General features: G+C 41.2%; 1 protein-coding gene across 5 annotated transcripts in view; it reads right to left on the bottom strand.

Moving 5' to 3' along the window:
* Positions 1 to 19,517, bottom strand: part of slc8b1 (solute carrier family 8 member B1) — a 56,517-nt gene extending 37,000 nt beyond the window's left edge. For 3 of the 5 annotated variants that reach the window (XM_064297691.1, XM_064297694.1, XM_064297695.1), the window contains exons 1-4: positions 19,361 to 19,517; positions 18,687 to 18,750; positions 16,423 to 16,575; positions 15,952 to 16,004 (exon numbers count right to left, since the gene is read on the bottom strand). In XM_064297691.1, coding sequence (XP_064153761.1) covers positions 15,952 to 16,004; positions 16,423 to 16,575; positions 18,687 to 18,713 — 233 coding nt within the window. In that variant the 5' untranslated portion in view covers positions 18,714 to 18,750; positions 19,361 to 19,517. The other 2 variants (XM_064297693.1, XM_064297692.1) reach the window with 2 other exon arrangements.
* Between the last annotated feature and the right edge of the window lie 3,438 nt (positions 19,518 to 22,955).

Below are 22,955 nucleotides of genomic sequence, written 5' to 3'. Positions count from 1 at the left end.
TCTAGCATTTAAGACATTTCAGATGATTACTTCTATACATCCTCTCCCGTTCCCTCACCCCTCCCGTCCCAATACACCCTTACTACAACTTTGCTTTAACAAAACTTCATTAATGTTCACACTATTATAGGCCTCCTAGTGTCGCCCAAACCCACTGCCAGCACTACACCGGCCGCTCCATTGGCCGGCAGTGCACAGAGCCTCCAAGCACCATTAGCTGCCTGCAATGCACAGAGCTCTCTGCGCCCTCTGCGCCCTCCGCCCCCTGTTTCTCCACGTTTTCTCTCCTCACAGACTCTGAAGTTTCCCAGCTCCTGCTCGCCCACTGCCCTACCACCTGTGCCCTCGACCCTATCCCCTCATCTCTCCTCCAGGCAATCACACCAGACATCCTCCCATTTGTCACCTCCCTCGTGAACTCCTCCCTATTTTCTGGATGTTTCCCCTCATCCTTCAAGAGGGCCCACATCACCCCGCTGCTGAAGAAGCCCACACTAGATCCTTCAGTCGTACAGAACTACCGCCCGGTATCTCTCCTCCCTTTTCTATCCAAAACACTTGAACGTGCTGCATCTAACCAACTCTCTGCTTTCTTCTCTCAGAATAACCTGATTGACCCCCACCAGTCTGGCTTCAGGCCTGGCCACTCGACAGGAGACTGCACTCCTCTCGGTCAGTGAGTCACTCCATGCCGCACGAGCAGCCTCCCTCTCCTCTGTCCTGATTCTTCTAGACCTCTCCGCTGCATTCGACACTGTGGAGCACTCCATCCTCCTGTCCTCCCTGGCAGCAACAGGGATCTGCGGCACAGTCCTTGACTGGATTGAGTCTTACCTCTCCGACCGTTCCTTCCAGGTTGCCTGGGCGGGAAAGGTATCGCCACCCCGTCCCCTCGCCACTGGAGTTCCCCAGGGCTCAGTCCTCGGTCCCTTTCTCTTCTCCTTATACACCAAATCCCTTGGCCCTGTAATCTCTGCCCATGGCTTGTCCTATCACTGCTATGCCGACAACACACAACTCTTTCTCTCCTTCTCCCCATCGGACACACAGGTCCCTGCCCGCATCTCCGCTTGCCTGAGGGACATCCAGAGCTGGATGGACAATCACCACCTGAAGCTCAACCCGGGAAAGACGGAGCTAATCTTTATTCCTGCTCTAACCTCTCCCCTCCTTGATTTTTCCATTTCCCTAGGGGACACCTTAGTGACATCATCACCCTGTGCCAAGAATCTCGGAGAAGTGATGGACAACAGGTTGTCCCTCTCCAAGAACATCGCAGCAGTAAGCCGGGCGTGCAGATTTTTCCTGTATAACATCCGGAGAATCCGCCCCTTTCTCACCACCTACTCAACCCAGCTCCTGGTCCAAGCAATGGTACCATCCCGCCTGGACTACTGCAACTCTCTTCTGCCTGGACTACCGGCATCTGCCATCAGACCCCTGCAACTCATTCAGAATGCTGCAGCTCGTCTGGTCTTCAACCTCCCCAGACACTCCCACGTCACTCCCCTGCTCACTACCTTCCACTGGCTGCCTGTTATAGCTCGCATCAAATTTAAAACATTGATCCTAGCATACCAGGCAGTCAAGGGATCAGCCCCAGCATACCTCCACAAGATATTCAAACCCTACATGCCAGCCAGACCCCTCTGTTCTGCTACCTCAGGACGCCTGGCACCTCCCCCTCTTCGCACCTGCGCTTCCTGAACACATCTCCTGTCTGTTCTGGCCCCACGATGGTGGAATGACCTCCCCGTGGAGGTCAGAACAGCTGAGACACTGACCCGCTTCAAGCGACGACTGAAGACTCACCTCTTCAGGCTGCACCTCTCCCCATCCCTCCCTACCTCCCTGTAAATGACTGTAAACTTAGGGTTGTAACTAGGTAGCTGTTTTGTAGGTGACTTAGTTAATGCACCTGTTTTAACTACTGCTTGTATTTTGCATAGGCTGCGTTGTTGCTGTTCTCGTTTGTGTTAGTGTTAAACAGTTTAACTTTCAGGGTCCAAGTTGAACTCTGCGGTTGTTCCCTGCACTTGGACTGGTACTTCTCTCTAGGGTTTTCGTCATACTTGTTCCTGGTTATGGTTATACACTTTGTTGTACGTCGCTCTGGATAAGAGCGTCTGCCAAATGCCTGTATTGTAATGCAATGTAATGTAATGAGCCTCCAGAGCCACCAAGCTTCATCCACATCAGCTGTCTGTGCTCCACTGGCCCAACCAAGGATCCAATGGCCCCAATCCACAAAGAAAGCTGAGTGGCAGCAGGTTGATGAGGACGTAGACCGGATCTTGGAAGGGACTACCAATGGGGACGTGGACCGCCGGCTGAAAACTATGGCCACCATCATAGTGAACATCGCAGCTGAGCGATTTGGGACAGAGGCAGCTAAGCCCGCACCATTGGCCTATGCTCCAAATGACCGAGCAAGGAAAATCCAGCGTCTCAGGGAAGAACTCAAGTCGCTCAAGAGGCAGTACAAGACGGCAGGAGAAGTCGAGAAGGCCGGCCTAGCAGATCTTCGGGCAATCCTCAGGAAGGAGTTCCTGACCCTGCGGAGAGCGAAGAGCCACAGAAGGAGGCAGAGAGAGGGCAAGAAAGAGAGCGGCATTCCTGGCCAACCCTTTCAAGTTGACTAAGCAGCTCCTTAGCCAGAAGAGGATCGGCCGCTTGACCTGATCCAGAGATGCCATCAAGGACCACCTCAAGGGCACCTACAGCGACACCAGGAGAGACCAACCACTGGGTCCATGTAATGTGCTGATAACACCTCCAGAACCAACAGCAGACTTCAATCTGAAAGAGCCCTGTCTGAGTGAAGTGGAGGAAGTGGTGAGGAGGGCGAGATCTAGCTCGGCACCAGGCCCAAGTGGATTGCCCTGCAAGGTCTATAAGAACTGCCCAAAGCTACTCCATTGGCTTTGGAGGGCCCTAAAGGTGATCTGGAAGAGAGGGAAGGTCGCCCAGTCATGGAGATATGCAGAAGGGGTATACATACTGAAAGAGGAGAGATCCAAGAACATCGACCAATTTCGGATCATCTCCTTGCTCAACGTGGAGAGTAAGATCTTCTTCAGTGTTGTGGCCAAGGGACTCTCCAACTTCCTGCAGAGTAACAACTACATCGACACGTCGGTACAGAAGGGAGGCATACTGGGGGTCCCTGGTTGCCTTGAACACACAGGCATGGTGACCCAGCTCATCAGGGGGGCAAGAGAGGGCAAAGGGGACCTGGCTGTACTGTGGCTAGATCTTACCAATGCCTATGTCTCAATACCCCGCAAGCTGGTCGAGGTTGCACTGGAGAGGCACTACGTACCCCAGAAGGTGAAAGACCTAATCCTGGACTATTACAGCATGTTCAGCTTGAGGGTCTCCTCTGGCCTGCTGACATCTGACTGGTACCAGCTGGAAGTGGGGATAATCACCGGGTGCACCATCTCGGTGACCCTCTTTGCGCTGGCAATGAACATGCTGGTCAAGTCAGCAGAAACAGAGTGCCGGGGCCCCCTCAGCAAGTCTGGAGTGAGGCAACCACCCATCAGAGCCTTCATGGACGACCTCACGGTGACATCAACAGCAGTGCCAGGAGCCAGGTGGATCCTCCAGGGGTTAGAGAAGCTCATGTCGTGGACACGCATGAGTTTCAAACTGGCAAAGTCCCGGTCTTTGGTTCTGAAGAGAGGGAAGGTCACTGACAAGTTTGTCAGGTTGGGAGAAGACCAGATCATCTCAGATCGGCCATCACAGAGAAACCAGTGCAGAGTCTTGGGAAGATCTTCAACTGCAGCCTGAAGGACACAGACTCCATCAAGGCTACCAGTGCAGACCTGGAGGCCTGGTTGAGAGCTGTGGACAAGTCTGGGCTCCCCGGAAGATTCAAGACCTAGGTCTACCAGCACGGAATCCCCCCAAGAATCCTCTGGCCCCTGCTCATCTATGAAGTCCCCATGACTGTAGTGAAAGGCTTTGAGCGCAAGGTGAGCAGCTATCTCCACAGATGGCTGGGATTGCCACGAAGCCTGAGCAGCATTGGGCTGTTGTGATAGAAAAATTATGCTTAGCCACAGCAATAAGAAACAGTAAATGGAAAATTACAAATGTACCTTACCCCTCCCTTAAAAGATGTGTTGTGCTGAACCGAAGGATGTAAGGGAGGGGGAGAAGATTATACTTCATGCGAGATACGCCTATGAAGTGTAAGCTTATAAAAGAGAAGGCTCTCAAGTGTTCAGAGAGCCTTCATGCAGAAACTGTTTTTTTCTCTGTGTGAACTCTCCTATTTGGCCAAATAAATGTTTGAACTGAATATTGTGTGAAAGTCTATTTGACCCTTCCACCACAGTAATTTGGTGTAGTCGGCAGGATCGCTAACTTGATTTACTCTTCCAGACGCTTGGACAGGGGAAACTGTGCACAGCCGGGATTTTGGGAATCCCGAGGTTCGACTCTCCGTGGAGTTGTAAGTGAAAGGACCGGAGCAGAACAAACACCTGAACCCGAGGTATGTCTGGTGGAGGTGATCAATACACAATCCGAACAAAAGAAAAAGGTGAGAACATAATATTCATTCTTAGGTTGTGGACCTTGGGGTTGGAGTCCCCTAAACTTAGGTTGCGAACCTTGGGTTTGGAGTCCCCGAAACTTAGGTTGCGAACCTGGGGTTGGAGTCCCCTAAACTTAGGTTGCGGACCTTGGGGTTGGAGTCCCCTAAACTTAGGTTGCGGACCTTAGGGGGTTGGAGTCTCCTAAATTTAGGTTGCAGACCTTAGAGTTGGAGTCCCCTAAGCCTTAAGGTTTAAGGTACTGATGGGTTTTGCTAAATATTTTCGAAGAGAAACTATTAGTAGTATCAACCACTAGCTGGGGAGTTTGAGGAATTCCAGAAACTAGTTACAAAGTCACGGACTTTGGAAAAGTACTTTCGAGAGATAAAAATAAAAGAAAAGTCATACAGTGGGCTCCAGAATTATTGGCACCCTTAAGAAAAATGAAGAAAAAAGGCTGCATATAATAAATGACACAGATAATAATCTATATGTTATATTCAAACATATGGGAAAACTATATACTTTTAATTCAGTAGATTTACTCTCATGCTTCTGTGTTTTTTTATTAAGTGATCAATTTTTTTCTGAAAACCATAGGTGCCATAATTATTGGCACCCCTAACAATTATTGTAAGTAAAATCAAACAAAATTAAATTGGCAATACAATTTTACTTAATTTAGTTAATCTCAGTCTAAAGGAACTATATTGTGTCATTCCATCACTTCTAGTTTCACTAGAGAACAAAAATGAGGTAACAAGCATACAAAATCCCTTTGTCATCTGTCATTCCATCACTTCTAGTTTCACTAGAGAACAAAAATGAGGTAACAAAAATGAGGTTACAAAATCCCTTTGTAATCCATCAGCATGGGAAAAGCCAAATAACTGTCAATTCAGAAGAGACCGATGGTAATTTACCGTCACAAGTCTGGTAATGGGTAAAAAAAAGACATAAAAGGATAAACATACTGTGGTGTGGGGATGGCTGGTTTAAGCAGCCACACCTGCCCTGGGTCAAGCTAATTAGACCTGGCCAATTGGACCCAGGAACAGGAGTGGCTGCACCTGTGCGTAGTGAGGTAATCACTGCGCACAGGTTAAATCTGCCATCCCCACCCACACCAGGGAGCTTCGGTCATGACTGGGTTACATCTGCTCACTTTGGCTGTTACCATCTTGCCAAACCCTCGTGAAATAAATCTGGACTGTTTGAACATCTTCTCCCTGTGTCTCTGTGCTGGAGGGCCCCAAGGAAAGCCACTTCGGTGGCCTGTGGCAGGCGTGTTTGCCACACATACCACTTAGCACTGTAAAGGCAATAATAAAAAGGTGTAAAACATATGAAATGGTTGCATATTTGCCAGGAAGAGGAAGCAAGTGCATGGTGTCCCCACGGACGGTGAGGTAGATGCTGAGGGAGGCCATTAATTACATTAATTAATCACTGTTTAAGAATTTCAGAGATTGGTTTGTTTCTTGCGATCAACAAGTCTAAAAAAAACATAAAATGGCACCTCCATACCAACTAACTCTTTGGAAGGGTGGCAAGAAGACAGCCCCTGCTGAGCACAATAACAAAACCAAGAATCTGGAGCTTGCCAAAACTCATTGGAATTGTGACTGAAAGAGAGTACTATTGTCAGATAAGACCAAAATTGTTTTGGCCATACACGCCATCAACATGTTTGGCGGCAAAAGAGGAATGCATACAGGAGAAGCACCTCATACCTACGGTCAAATATGGAGGTGGGTCATTGATATTTTAGAGATGTTTTGCTGGCCATGGTCCCAGGGCACTATTTTAGATCAATGGCACAATGAATTCAACAAAGTACCAGGAAATTCTGGCAGAAAATTTGGTTGTCTCTGCTAAGAAGCTAGGACTTGGTCATAGGTAGACTGTCCAGTAGGACAATGACTCCAAGCATACATCAAAATCTAAACAGAAATGCTTAAGTGAAATCAACATCCATGTTTTCCAATGGCCATCTCAGTCTCCAGACTTAAATTCTATCAAAAACCTGTGGTCTGAACTGAGGGGGGGTCCATAAGCGCATACCCAAAGATATCAATGTTCTGAAAAGTTCTACATGGAGCAATGGTCAAAAATCCCTCCAAATGTGTTCTCTAACCTTATCACAAATTATAGGAAAAGACTCATGGCTGTCATCTTTGCCAGGCGTGTTTTCACAAAGTATTAAACCAGGGGTGCCAATAATCGTGGAACCTGTTTTTTTGGGGAAATATTTTTTTATTACAAAAAATGTAAGACTTTGGTTGATTCCAATGAATCATTAATCAAGCACACTAGTTTACACATGTTGGAAAATAAAGCTTATGTCAATAGCTGTATTATTTTTTAGTTTAGAATTTTTTAAAGCATTTTTTTTAGCATTTTTTGTGCATATTTATCAAGGGTGCCAATAATTCTGGAGCCCACTGTATGTATAATTTTATAATTATTGTATGCGTAATAATCAGAGTAATATATACAATAATTGAAACGTGTGATAAAACATTGAACAACAGATTGAAAGAGCGTCCTGAAAGAGTTTGTGTAACATGGGTTCGTACACATTTAAGCATGAGTCGGGTGCAAATCCGTTCTTGGAAGGACCGGTAAAAATAATGTACGATAAACTTGGACCAGGGGCTGTGTCTCAAATGCCTGAATGGGTGTCTTTGGGTTTTCTTGAGAAAGGAAGTTCCTCAAGTTCACAGAGCCTATAGATCCAACTATGTTGAAAGAAGTGAAGGAGTTCATAGCTAATAGTGTGAATAAATGCTTAAATGAAAAGAGTGACCGAAAAGCGATTGCCACGGGTATTCAAAGCTTGTGGTTTGATCATTAGGAGTGGAATGTTAGGCGACTAGTGGGTTGAGCAAAATAATTCTATGAGGAAGCGAAGCTGAGTGACACCAGGAGAGATGTGTGGCAACGTGATGCAGAAAGGCTGCAGCATAGTGTAAATGAGGAAGTTAAAAATGGAGATGAGATGTGGGAGTGAGTAACATGTTTGAAGAAGGAAATGGCAAGTTTAAAAATGGAAATGGCAAGTTTAGAGAAAATAATACATGACCAACAGCGAGAGTTGGATGAAAGGCAACGCGTAGTATTAGATGTAAGAAAACACCTAAAGTTATTCGTACAGAAAACGGGTGATGGGGTGTGAGTAGCAGCCGTGTATGTATCCTTGGCTGATTTGCAATCTTGTCAGTATCGCAGTAGAAATAACCACAACACACAGAGTTGCCGGCGCGAACGCAACAACAGTTGAAAATACAAAAAGATTGATGTATTATGTGAAAAAGGATTTGGCCATTGGGCCAGACAGTGTCCAAATCGATTCATATAGCCTGGTGGAACAGTTGAAACCAGAAATCTATGAGAACCAAAAATAAGAACATTTTAGCCAGCAAATAGCGAGCATTTGTGGGGCGCACACGAAAATAGAAAATAAACACCCTAGATACAATAGAAAAACTAAATACAAATTACAGGAACAATTAAGAAAGAGTAATAACAGTTGAAATTAGATAAACAACATTAAGCAGTTCTTTTTACAGTGGTGTAAGCAGCGGTTCCCAAATAAAAATAAGGCGCCATCATATGTTTCCCTTTACTCAAATAAAGAAAATACATCTGCATTAATTGAGATTATAAAATAGATTATGTTAATGAACTGCTGTCAAAAATTATTCAGCATCTTAATATATTTGCATTTTATGGAAACAAAATAACTTTTGTACATTGTGGGAAGAGTGTCAGTGTCTTAGAGAATAGCATTGTGTACATATGAGTGGTGTGGACTGCATGGGTGAGTCTGATGCTAGAAGTGTTCGAACACGCGCACCTGCATCTGTAAACTGTTTTAGCCTGATTGTAACTGAATCTCTAATTATACACTCCTGGGCAAAAAAATGGGCCAAGCCCAAAATGGCAAAATATTAAGCTTTTAACAGTCTTAACAACAAATCATCGGTCAGAAAACGAGCAAGAATTAAACAAATGTAGTCCTGAGACCTCCTGTGCCACCACTTGCTCATTTACTTTTGCTGCAGTGAACTGTTTGCATTGTTTCTCCTGAATATTTTTTCCATTGAGTTCAACAGGAAAACTAATCAGGAGAAACATTTTTGTCATTACATTATTTAAGAAAACTACATGAAACCATAACTCAATAAAATTAATCTCCCTATTTCGGTCTTACTTTTTAAAATGGTGCGGCCACGCAGTGTAGACATAGTGTTTTTCCAAGACCCTCTGAAGCCAGGTTTGAATGCCAGCTAGCTTTATGATAAATTCGCCGTCACTTGTCACCTAGCCAATATTAAAATTTAGCTGGGTTTTAGGTCAAAATGGTCTCACGGCATGCTTATTATCCTGACTAGCTAGCTAGAAAACAACTGAATTATTTTCAAAACAGTGGTTACTATAATCGCAATGGTTAACAAACATACAGAAGAAAATGCTTCCCGTAGCCATGAGTTAAATACGGAACACCTATTCTACTATCCAAATAACAGACCATTCAGTATTTTGCGGGATGGCTGGCAACCCTAAATGAAGCCAGTAACTAAAACCGTGATTCAACGTTGCCATCAATTGCGAAATTGGACATTGAAAAGGGGAGGGGACATAACAACAATTCAAAATCGAAAGAACAATGTTGCTGTTTTAACTGCTTTAGAATACTGGATTATGTAGTACATTGATTTTATAACTGTTAAAAGGCCGAGGTGTCCCTTTACTGAGAATTAATGCCCACCCTTGGACCAATCAGAATCGAGTATTCAGCCAAGCCATTGTATAAATAAAAATAAGGCACTTTTAACTATCAAACATTAAGCGTTGAATAAATAACACTGAAAAGAAGTGGAATCAACTATCCTAGCTAGCTTTTTACTAAATAGCAACGACTGGAGGAACCCCTGTACTAGGAAATGTTTTGTTTATCTCAGAACAAACTACAATCAAAATTTACCCAGAATCAGATTGTAATATTATAATAAACTACAGCTAATGTTAGCATGTAACAATATGGGCAAACTATCTCACTACAATAATATTTTGCTCCTGAAGGGTTCAGAAACAACACAAATAAAAACATGCGTTCAGCAAGAAGGAGGCCAAATTATCTAACTGGCTAGATTGCTAGCTGAGTGCTTAACAGAGGAGGAAAAGTGGAAAAGCCCCCCCATCCCCTAACGCCAACAAGATTTTCACCTTAGGAGCAAAACCGTCTTACTTTACTTGTAATATGGGGGTTTTGTTTAAAAAAAAAAGCCCAAACTAATATAAAATACACACAATACAATCCTGTAACAAACTTTTTCAAACACCCCTCACTCTTTCCACCACAAATAGGAAGTGCGTGTCAGACACAAGCAATCGAGCAGGAGACCATCAAAGTGTGTCCAAATCTATGCAAAATGTCTAAATTGTGACCTGCTGTAAATCAAAACAATGATATTTCACTACAAATTAATTGTTTTGACTAACAAAACTAACCTTTGCATAATTTTCCAGTGAGAATTACCATCTTTTAAAATATCTCAGGTTCCAGAAACCTATCATAAACCACTCCAAAATGAATAAAATACTTTTTGCTTTACGAAGAAAAAAATTTGCCCCTAATGATGGCTTTAGTTGCATCAGGATGGGATATATGAGCACTACAAGGGAAATTTTACATTCATCAGGCACATATCAGCACACAGTAAATTTGAAAGAGTATTTGAAAGAGCCCCAAGTGAAAAGTATAGCCCATGGAGATACTAATACACCACACCATTTACAATAAGATTACAATTAAATAATATTCCACTATCAGAAAAATGTTGGCAATGTTCTAGCTTCACAGTAAGCCGGTGCATCAAACACATGACTGAGCCACCTATGAATGTTTATACCACAGTATGTGAAATGACTGCATTAGAAAATAGTGCAGACCTCTTGAAAGACACTCAATTTCATTGTGAGTTGTATGAATTCCAATAAAGCAATCCACAACAAGCCACTATGCTAACTTTGCCCAGGGTATGCTAACAGTGTCCCTGTACTATCATTCATTAGTTAGCCCCCAAAACAGATATGCTGAGCTTTATTAGCAAAGGCTAACAGTTGCACATTTTCGCAAAGTATCTTTGTTAGACTTAATGCTTCCTCCTCGTCTGAAGACCCACTTTCCAAATGCATGTTAGCATGGTGAGAATTTTATTTAGCCATGCTGATGAGTTCGCAAAATGAGTAAAATCTGCCAACTGAAGGAAAACGATAATTACACCTCAATGAGTGCTTGTATATGACTGCGTAACACAACTGATGACTGAGCAATGAGCAACCATTCACACGCCTGGCTCTCAATTGTTGTTATAAATTCCAAAGGAGATGCCATACACTGGGGAAAAAAAGCTTTTACTGTCTTTTACTGGAAAAAAGCGTTATCAACTAAACCAGAATAAACTGAAAAGTTACGATGGCATAGAAAGCAGGTGAGGTTTTGCGTGCAGCTGATGTAAATACCTACACCCTCATAAATAATATGAAATAAATTTTTCATGAACTCCCTGATGCTATTGTCCAGTGTGTCATGGTTGGGGGGTATAGTTGCAGATGAGACTGCCGGGAGGGGGTGCTTGGTAAATTAATGACTTATGCGACAATGGTGGCACTTAGAAACATATTTGGCATAACTGTCCTGTATCATAATAATGTTAGATATAATACTAATAATGTTAGAATACAGAGTTTATTGTTTCCACTCATAGTTTTTGCAGCAGTACTGAAAGTCTGAGCTAAGCAATCTCAGGATGTCAACATCGTAGCCACTGGAGGGCTTGCGTGACGGGGTTAACAGAAATAATATCAATAACAATGACAATAAAATACGAAAATGCAAAATCAGAAAAAGAAGAAAAGACTACAGAGTGCCTTGCAACTTCTGTTTGCCTCCAGATGATAATAATTGTATCAATCACATATTAATATCTTTAGCACCCTATATGCCAAATTACCATGGAGCAGAAAATTATGCCATAATTATGTATTGGAGTTTAATGAACTGGCACCCCTTCTAAACCTGAATTTCTGCATCCAACCTTTCTAAACCTGAATTTCTGCATCTGTTCCCTTCTAAACTGAGGCCAACTAACTGCTAGGGGTGTACAAATAGTTGGAAAATTCAACTATTGAGATTAATTTGGACACTTTTATAATTACAACTACCATATGATTATTGAATTCAAAATAAAATAGAAAACTGCCATGACTCATCCTGTTAAGGCACCGTTTCAGTGCGTGGATGAGTTCCACAGGCTGGTATCAATTCCACTTAAAAAGAAAGAAGGGTCGCACACTCTGTTTACTCCAATGCAGATTTTTATCGCCAACGTTTCGGCAGCAAGCTGCCTGCCTGACGAAGGCAGCTTGCTGCCGAAACGTTTGCGATAAAAATCTGCATTGGAGTAAACAGAGTGTGCGACCCTTCTTTCTTTTTAAGTTTTACTTCCATGTCCTTCTGGTCTGCACCTCGCTAAAACAAGGTGTGCGTTTTCTTTTTCACTTTTGGTATCAATTCCACACCATGCCAGTGCTGAATGTGCCTAGGAACCATGCATAACAACAGTTTGCTCTAGTGTTGCCCAGGGATAGAAGGATTTCAGTTAGCTGGAATAAGTATCACATTATACACCACTGATCCTTGCTGGTCACTTCGGCACAAATAGCAAGTCCACGTTATTTTGCACATTAACCATATTCCTCCGACATGCAAGCTTGCTATTTAAAAAGTGGCAGCTGATATCACATGCTTCAGAGGAGAGCACATGCTTGTCTGTGCTTTTATAAACTACAGAGGTAGACATAGTGAATGCTGATAAATACAATTGGATATTTGAAATTTGGGAGAAAAGGGGATTTAAAAAAAAACATTTTTAAATATAAAACCAGCAAGCATTTGTAATCCAATTTAACTCTTTCATGTATGGTATCCACTACATAGGGCACAGCTTCCAAAGTCTATTTTCACCTAGTCAAAACATTTCTGATCTCCAAACTGCTTGATGGAAAGTTACTTTGCCTAAAATTTGATATGCTTCATATTGTTACATCTGAGTTTTGATACATTGAAGGTAAAACATGTTGGGTGGAGGTGGAAGCAGTCAAAGTACCGAAGCACCTGGCATAACTGTGAGCACTATAAGTTATGTTTTAAACAAAATATGACTTTAGTTCTTATACTGTATATGAAAAATCTGCTGTAGACTTTAGAGGACATCCTGCATTAAGAATTGTAATCTGCATGTCTGGCCTATTTTTTCAGGGTGCTAACAATTTATTTATTTGTCCTTAAAATAAAAAATAAAAAACTATGTAAAATTGGATAGCAATGCTGATAATTAATATATGAATAGTGTGACTTTTATATATGCCTCCTCTGTACTGTGTAGGCCATTGAACTCCCAGGTAAACACATAGGCCTACTTAAATGATACATGAGTCAGCTGATTATCTCACCATCTCTCACCCATCTTATGAAGCAAACAAAAATACATTGCAGATTCCAGACTATTTTCCTATGCATCTTTCCATATTGAATCAATCTTTAGACAATATATAACATAATGATGAGAACAAGCCATTCAGCCCAACAGTGCTCGCCATTTTCCTGCCTAAATGATCAACATTATAGACAAATTATAGACAAACAACCTGTCTGTCTCATCGGCTTGTGGTTTCTCCTCGGGATGTGAAAGCAGTATTATGCGGAAGAGCTACAATCTCACTGAGAGAACAAAGAGCAAATTGTAGTCAGGTGACTGTCAGAATCATATGGCCACTGTCCCTTAAAAGATGCCCAAGAAAAGCTGGGGAGCCTGTCATTGTTCATGCAAGTATACTTTTGGAATAAAGTAATAAAACTGGTAGTCAGTAACATAAAAGCAACAAAAAAATGTACGCCATTTAACAACAGGCTCAACATGATGACAGTCAGCAAGAGCATCTTGTTTGTGTGGGAACTTCTTCTCCAGTAACAACCATATGAACAAAGTCCTCTCGGTATAAGAAAGGAGACCTATGTACTTGGTGTGTTTGTGCTGCTCAGGCTTTTCCTGCAATGCAGGTGAACTCCGGTGATCAGGTTACATGATAAGAAAGGTAGCTAAAAGTAAATTTATGGCTTCCAGAGCCAGCTGCCTTTATAAAATAGGTTTGAATAGCCTACCATTAAGAAGAATGATGTAAACTTAGGGATATGTATCACAGGATTTCTGAATTGTAATCAAAACTAATAACCACAAACACCAGACTAAGACACAAAATCAATAGACAGTGTATTAGGGTTGGGTCGGTTTCCGGTTTTACCAGTCCGGTCCGGTGTACGAGCTTAAACCGGTTTTATTTTATGCTAACCGACTGAACCGGCATTTGTCATTATGAGACGTAGCCTACATCAGCAACCTGTGCCGACGGCGCTAAATCAAACTTGTATTGCATTAGTAATAAACAATATGACAATGTGATTAACATAATATTATGTTTGTTTATAAACGGAGCCACTAGTGTCTGAGTGCAAAAAAAAAAAAAAACTGACAGGCCAAAGTGCTCCTACACAATTAGCGGTGGTCAAAGAAGAACTAGGAGAGCCACGCACGACGGACGCATCCTGCAGAGCAAGTCACACGAGGCAAGCGGCAAGAGCCACGCACGACAGTTAGCTTTTTGAACCTTAGTAAGGTTACTTCACTGCTCACACTTTATGGATATGACGTGAGCTGGAACATCGCCAAGAGTTAATGATTGCAGATGATTTAGGTACTGCACCACATTGCGTGGACAATGTTCTTGCATTATTTATAATCTGATAACAATGTTTCATTTTAAACCTTCATAAGAGGCACATTTATATGCTTTATAATGGACAAAAAGCATGTCATTCATTTTTGGAGAGATTTTGGATATGTTTCTGGACCTCTAAATATTTTAGACCACTGTAATGACAGAAAGCTTGTAATTCCACCTTGAAAATGATGCAACAGTCGGTTTCTTCAGTCAAATAGTTGACTTACAGTGAAATACATGATTATGATGTGATTTAGAGCAATGCATAATTTAGACATTTTGGATAGATTTGGAGACATCACTGCTTACTTTTTGATTCATAAATCTTTAGTAGTTCTGCGTATCCACCCTTTGATTTGACGCACTTGAGGTCAAGGAGTTTTTTATCCTGGACACGTATAGTTTAACCTGCTGCACATTTGAAATCTCTCAGTATTTCATTGCAAACTATAAAATAGCAAATAGATTTTTGATTTTTTGTCTAGACAATTGCATTTGTGGCACTTTAGTTTATATTCATAATTTAGGAAGAAATAATCTAATAATGTAAATGGTACAAATGTCTTGCTTAATTTAAGCAATTTTTCAAGTCTCTGTAATGCTCCCAACTGGAGTTATAAAGCTTTAAATAAGGTATCGCCTAAATGGGCAAGGATTGGGCAGATTTGGCATGTGCGCAAAGGAGTTAAGCCATCCACCGTGCTGCGTTAGTTTTAATATACGTATATCACGCACAGAACAGATCTTGCATGTGATGAACTTTAAATGCTAACTGGTCCTAACATGACATGTTGACCTCTAAAAAAGGCATACCGATAGCCATTCAGCCAATATCCTTTATCTGTTTGGCACGCTCCATGCGCCATTGGTTAATCACTACCTCCAGCTAGCTTCAAACCCCGCTCCATCTTAGTTCGTTTGTTCTCCTTGAACACATGTCTGCGGTGCGCAACCCCACACGCAGGAGAACATACAAGTCTCTTCACATAACATACCCAAGCTAACACACACATACGCACATGCACACACAACACCCACACGCACGTGCACTCACATAGTTTGTTGCACATTACAGCAGTAAATTCTGCTTTGCCCCTCTTGGTACTTTGTGTTCAATAAACTATATTATATTTACAAGGTTGTCTGTATTGATATTACTCGTGTTGAATTGAGCCAGCCTCTGCTAATCAAAGAACTTCCTAGAATGCCTTCACCTCTTAGCTGAGTCATTTATATGAATTTGGTATTAGCTGAATATAATATTTTTTAGTTAAGATGAACTAATAATGTATTATTTTAATAATAATTAATTTAATTTTTAATTGAAATTGCCAGTTTATAGTTTGTATATTCCCTTTATGAGACTGATTGCATGCTGGTGCCACCTGTGAGTATATAGATGTACATCTTCTACATTTTGGAGCTCCCCTACAGTCACATACAGTAACTACAAAGTAGTGATCCCTATGAACACATTGACCATCTTGTGAAAAAGGGCACAAGCAGTTAACGTGTATGCATCAGAGAATCCCTGTAGACACGGACAGCTTACAACTTAGATGCAGTGAGTCCCAAGGCCATGAATAGGAAGAGAAGCCACAGGATCTATAGGAGAAAGCAAGGAGATGTCACAAAATTTTGGAGGAGTTTCCAAGTTGACATTTTGTCACTTTGCAACACGGATTAAATCACTGCTTCTCTTTATGCATTCATTTTCTTAGCAAGTGTCAGGATGGCATACGTTGCATACATTTCACATCGACTCCTTTGCACAGCAAAATGTATGGTGAATTCATTTAGACAAGTCCCATACAACCCACTAGCAAGGATTTATAAGAAATACTTTGACTATTACATTGCTGTTAAATACTATCATCTGCCATCAAGATCACCATGGGCTACGGAGGGAGATCTTGTCGCAATAGTGTCCAGTATGGTTTCAAACACAGAATTACTTATTTATGAACTATGCATCCACATACAGTCACAGTAAAAGGGAAAGACCACATCTCTCCAAACTTACAAAGAGAAAAACAGCGATGGGCAAGAGATGGAAGGGGAATAGACAAAAAGCAATGCGCAAGTAGTCAACAAATCCATCTTCCTGTGCGCAGTCAGGCGTGGTCTTGACAAAAATGCAGCGCTGGTCTGCACTCAGGTTCATAACCAGATGGCACTACAGGTAAAGAGAAAAGAATAGTCTCTTAGAAGAAACCAAGTGAAGACTGTGGGCATGAACTGATTGATTGTTTTGTAGAAGAGTGGGATCAAGAAACCTCTAAGCACTGGTAGATTACATACCATGGCAAACTGCCCATTAATTGTGGTCCGACATCATATTCAAGACCCTGTGTAATTCCTTAAAAAAAACTTTTAATTGTTCAGAGAGCCATAAGAAAATTGTGTATGCTTATGTTTTACAAATTTAAAAATGGAAAAAAAAATGTAATTCCTTCAATGTACAGAAAAATATTTCTGATCCAGAGAGCTGGAGAATTGAGGGGACGTGTTCCTTCAGTAACAAATCTTGATAAGTTCACTTTTGATAGACAGCCCACTGAACAGACTCAGGCTAGCATTTAGTTAGCTAACTAGCAGAATATGAAGAACTAGCCTATTTGGAACACAACACTAAATCTGACATCGATAACACCAAAGCAAACAGAATCCGCAGTAGTATCTGAGCAATTCGGCTGTACATGTACAACCCAATATTAGTCAATCACATAGGAACATCTCTGGCTTCGGACTGGGATCTGAAGCGGTATGTCAGATGAGTCAGCATTTGTCAGAATAGAGAATAAAGTTAGCTGTCTGCGCAACTAGTCCGTTATCTAACAAGTTATCTAAATAACTAGCTTGAAAGCTATTTATAGGCCTGTCTGGCAACTGATTTTGTAATTTTTAATTTTAAATGCCAATCAACAAGTTAGGAAGCTTGGTAGTTAGCTAATTTATTTCTGATAAAGCCTTAGGCTAACATACTAGCTTTTTAAACCTTAGTAAGGTTACTTCACTCCTCATACTTTGGTACAGCATAGTGTTAACTAGTTAGCTAGTTCAGACAACAATGTGTTCTACCCTGCACAGCTATGTCTTACTTTTTTATGTTACTCTTAATTTTTGGCATGCCCCACAGACACTTAAAGAACAAGCCATGACAGAACAGTCCCTATGGCACATATATATTACATAGCCAATAGTATGTGGACGCCTGACATACAACATCTCATCCAAAATTTGCGTTGTCGCAGTTTCCTTTCCAACTGAGGTCAGGGCTCTGTGCAGGCCAGTCAAGTTTGTCCACACCATTCTCGACAAAACTATTTCTATATGGACCTCACTGTGTGCCCGGAGACACTGCCATGCTGAAACAGGAAAGGGGAATTGTCTAGAATGTGATTGAAAGCTGTAGCATTAAGATTTGCCTTCACTGGAACTAAGGGGCCAAGCACAAACCGTGAAAAACAGCCCCAGACCAAGGGTTGTCCAGATACATTTGGTCATATAGTGTATTTAAATAATGACCTTGTTTTCAGTCACCACTGATTGGTGACATTTTTGTATGTAAATCACCTTGTTAAGGAAGTCATAATTAAAGTCTTCAAAAAGTACTTCCAAACCCACCATTACTGGACAGGTTAAGGATTTTGCTTTCAGAAGAAAAATACTATTAAACTTTCAACAAAAATCACATTGATGATATCACAGTACCGTATTCATTTCAACCATTTTAATTATCTTTGGTTCTTTATTCATAATATAACCATATAAAATGACTGTTCTGATTTCACAGGGTCATTCAATGACTTCAAATTTGTTTCAATTATTTTGTTCACTACCTGTATGCAGCATTTTCCTGTCAAAAATTCCATCTTAAATCAGCCTAAACTGGTACGAACTGTGATTTCAACACTTTTAGCTGGTCCATTATTTGTTCACCAGCTGACCAGCCCATATAGTCAGCTTGTCCACCAGTTTGATCACCAGCTTACTCTATGAACTTAACCAACTTTGTCCTGCTACAGACCAGCCACAGATCAGCTATTACAACCTATAGCTAAGTGTTGAAAACCATCTTAGAATTAATAGACCTATACTGAGCTGTTCATATTAAAATGCTCCTCCTTTACAATGCAAACAATGCATGCAATGTCCAACTGTGACTCGGAATAATGGTTTCTGTAATAGTTTCAGTCCACTTTACTGTGTGTGTGTGTGTGTGCGCGCATACTAGCATATAGCCCAAAACTGCTTTAAAGAAACAGCTGCAATCATACAACTTACTTCGTCAGCAGTCCCCTTCAGTAGCATCCCTGGAAGTTTTCTTCAAAGAACCTCAATGTTATTCCTGAAACCAGTGTAAATTATTAAAGAAGCAGCTTTGAACGCTATTATTTATCCCATGATTCGACTCCAGATACGCAAAATGCATGGTCCTGCAGATCATTGAGGCAGAACTAAAACTTATATTAAAATATTAAATAAATGCCGTTATTCAGAAGGAGGTTAGCGTTTTGTGGCAAAACTAGAAAACCTATATTAACTGCTGATTGCAATATTACTGGCGAAACAACTGTAAACTAGATCACAGGACTTCGTATTTGGTACTAAGACTTACTAGTTCGTATCGAATTGATAGCAACAAAGAGTGTTAAATGGGTCTTTCTTATACGAAGATCGACTCAAGTATTAAATTAGATGACACCGTCATAAACGAGGTGTAAAATTCTCAGAAATATAGGTTAAGTGTAAGCTACCTGTAGACCTGAAGCACAGTGAAATCATGTCATCACGCGTCACGGTTGTAGTCACACTCTTTCTCTAAAGTATCCAGGTAGTTATGAAACATAGATTTGTGCTCACATCCAACAATGCGTTATTATATTCCCCATTAAAAATATATCTCAGTAAATGTTTAAAGCATAACATAAAAAAACGACCATTGGGAATTTCAATACCTATAACAGCGTAACTCTCCTGGCCAAGCTTCCTTGTTCCATATCTGCTGACATGAAGACAGTTAGAGCACGCCCTCAGCCAAAGCTGCGAAGCACCCGGAAGTACGCCTGTACTGCGCATGTCCATAGTCGCCGGAACGTAGACTCATGATGTTCTATGATCAGAAGAAAGTAAGTGTTTGGATTTTACTCAGAAAATATTAGGCCTACCACCACGAAATCTTATTTCAAACAGCTTCGATATGTCAGAGGTCATGTCAGAGGTCATTAGACTTGAATTTCGTTCATAACTTAATCGACTCGGCTTCAAAACCGAAGTACACGGAGTCCGATGTTACATTCATACTATGGAGGACCACATGTGCCAAAATGAAATAAATAAATAAATAAATAACCAAATAATTAAATTGGTCAATAATTAAATAAATACTTCATTTTATTTCTAAATAAGAAAGTATTTATTTAATTATTGACCTATTTTATTATTTATTTATATATTTCTATATTTATTGAATTATTTATTTCGTTCCAAATGGCGTTTTTATTTCCGAACGCCCTTTTTCATTTCCTAATGACACTTTTCAAAATGTTAAGACTTCCAGTTAATCAAAACCAGCGGGGCTGGACCTGCCCACTAAATGGGTAATATTTTGCGATTGATTACTTGGTCTTGTCCTGAGCAGCGTCTGGGTGAATGGGTGGAATCTGGGGTCGTTTCAATGTTATAGCATAATATTCAGATAAAAGGCAGTGTTGCCATATTGGGCGGGTTTCCGCCCAATTGGGCTGCTTTTGATTACGTTGGGCGGGGTAAAATAGCGTTGGGCTGGTAGATAAAATTTGGGCTACTTTTGTCAACATTTGGCAGGGTTTAGAAACTATTGTGAAAACAAGCTGGAAAAAGTAGCACTGACAATACCAGTACCGTTTCTCTAATGCAGTTTACTGCCAGTTGATTTAATTATCGGTATTAATGTGACGAGAAGCGCTTTGTCATTTGAATGCATAACACGCAATTCCTCGCGCCCACACATGCCAGCCCCTAGCCAGCCCCGTCCCCGTCCCCATCGACATCATCGGCTGGCTTCATGTTCTCCGACAACATAAACATAGATGACATTAAGCTGACAACAGAAGAAGAGAAATATAGAGAACGATATGATCCCAAAATACTTTTTATAAAGACAATGTACGCAAAGAAGATATGGAATCAGATTGCCAGGTGATTGTAATCAAATAGCAGGTGATTATCATTAAATGACAATCGTGGCCAACGAGCTATGGAATTGCGCCATATTGTATGGCAAAACACGTCATGATAATAGCCTACTATGAATAGATTAGCCTATCTGGGATTATTCACTTTATGAACAACAAACAAACCACCGCAGTGCTTGTATTGCTTCCTAAACTAACGTTAATGCTATATGAAACATCCCTTTTCCAATAGTCTAGCACAACATATTTGGTAGCTATCTACCAATTCATTGGGATGTCTACGTTACTTTCAAATGGTATCTCAGTTTAGACTCTACATTAATTTTAAAAAAATAGACGTGAAAGTCGGTAATGATGGCAGGGTTTGCTGAACATTCGTTACTTGGGTGGGATAACGAGTAGAATCTATTGTTGTTCCTGGTTGCTCACTAGCGCCACTACGGTTGGCTCCAGTATAGGTGTTTTCATATCCGGTTTCCATGTAAGTCTACGGTACAAATGCGGTCAAAATACAAAGTCAGTAATTTTTTCTCATGAGAACAAATAGTCACAATATGTGTATTTTATTCGTCTTATGGCTGTCTGGGTCGATTTCATGATTTATTGTGTCATTTGGGCACTGTTATAATATTTGTTGTGGACCAATGAGGTACAGTTTGCGTCACTTCCTGATTACTGCAGAGGACTATGCTACAGTAGGGGCTACAGTCTATGGTCACTGGGGTGGGAGGTGGCGACATTGCGGCTCCGACCACGGTCCACCTGTGCGAAGTCAGAAAATGCAGGCATCCCATTTTGTAGTGGTTTCATTATAGCGTGTGCTATTTACAGCTGCACTAGACGACCATAAAATAATCCTCCTCTGTTGTTTTTCGGTAGCTGAGTCATTTTTACTATTTCTTTAGCCTACTTAACCAAATAATTAGTTGGCAGAAAGCGTAATCAGCTTGCTATATTTGGTAGTCCAATAGCCTGTGCTAAAACAGTTCGCAACTTCGGCTACCAAGCTAACCCTAAACTGCAAATATTCAATCTGTCAAACGTGTTTGACGGCTTGTCAGTCGTGTACATTCCGGGCCATGCTTCACGCATGTGACAAAGCTACTATAATCCCGATTTTGGGATAAACACTGCAACATTTTCAGTTTCACGAAGCGAATTAAGAGTCTTAAGGTTTATTTGCTGAATAGCATACAGCACACGATGAAATCACACACACAGAATTTAACGAAATTAACCATCTTTGTAAGACTGGCATTTAGAAAGGAACATGTTTTTAGCATTTAAGAGACCGACAAGAGCATTTAAGACAGTGGTTCTCAGAATCGGTCCTGGGGGCTCCTTGCGTATATTGGCTTTTCTCCATTGGTTTTGATAATAAAAATAAAAGTCTAATAATAATGAGAAATTCAATGTAGGCTACATTATTTTTGTCTTCATGCACCAGGTGGAAAACTTGCTGTACAAAGTGCGTTGTCATATTTACACGCCTGCAGATCAGTTATTAAAATACTTGGTAGATTTGTTAATCACCGCTGACAGTGTTAATTTTTATTCGGTAGAAAGTGACTTGCGAACAATCGGTCAGCTAGCGTCACCCAGCAAGTGAACACCACAAACGACGATGGAGTAGCTAGTAGCAGTTACTGGCTCATTAACTGACTGTGGCGAAAACCTACGACGATAACTTGCTCGGTTAACAGCAGGTCTACCAGACAGTTATACGAAAATGAGCCTATCGATGTTCTTCCCCTGTGGTTCATATTGCTAATGCGTGAGCTAACCACGGATAGCCTACCTAGCTCACTGGCAAGCTGATATGCTAGCTAAGCATATTTGTTTTGCTGAGAAACATAAATTGAAGATAACTGAACATAATTGTATTATTAAGACCATACATACAACGTGATTACATGACACAGTACAGTCACGGATGGAAATTAAACTCCGTAAACATTTGATAATATATTTCAAAACATAACGGCAGACAGTCAGCTAGCCTCAAATTCGTTCTGCAATCGTTCGTTCAGGTTGATGGGCTTTTCCGCACCGGACTGTCAATCAAATTGTAAACATCACAAGACCGCATAACTATGGTTTTGGCTCAGAGACTGTAAAAAATATGGACAAAACTACTGTGACGTCACCCATTGCCTCTCCGTGGGTCTGTAAAACCAGAGACTGTAAAAAATATGGACAAAGCTACTGTGACGTCACCCATTGCCTCTCCGTGGGTCTGTAAAACACGTTTTGAAGCTCAATGGCGGGCGCGGCCATGTTCTCGATTTGGAGCCAAAACCATAGAGTTAAGCGGTCTTGTGATTTTTACAATGTGATTGACAGTCCGGTGCGGAAAAGCCCATCAACCTGAACCAAC

Source organism: Anguilla rostrata, chromosome 10 (genome assembly GCF_018555375.3).
Source record: "Anguilla rostrata isolate EN2019 chromosome 10, ASM1855537v3, whole genome shotgun sequence".
Lineage (NCBI taxonomy): Eukaryota > Metazoa > Chordata > Actinopteri > Anguilliformes > Anguillidae > Anguilla > Anguilla rostrata.
Note: the sequence above shows the minus strand (reverse complement) of the source record. Positions and strands in the feature narration are given on the sequence as shown.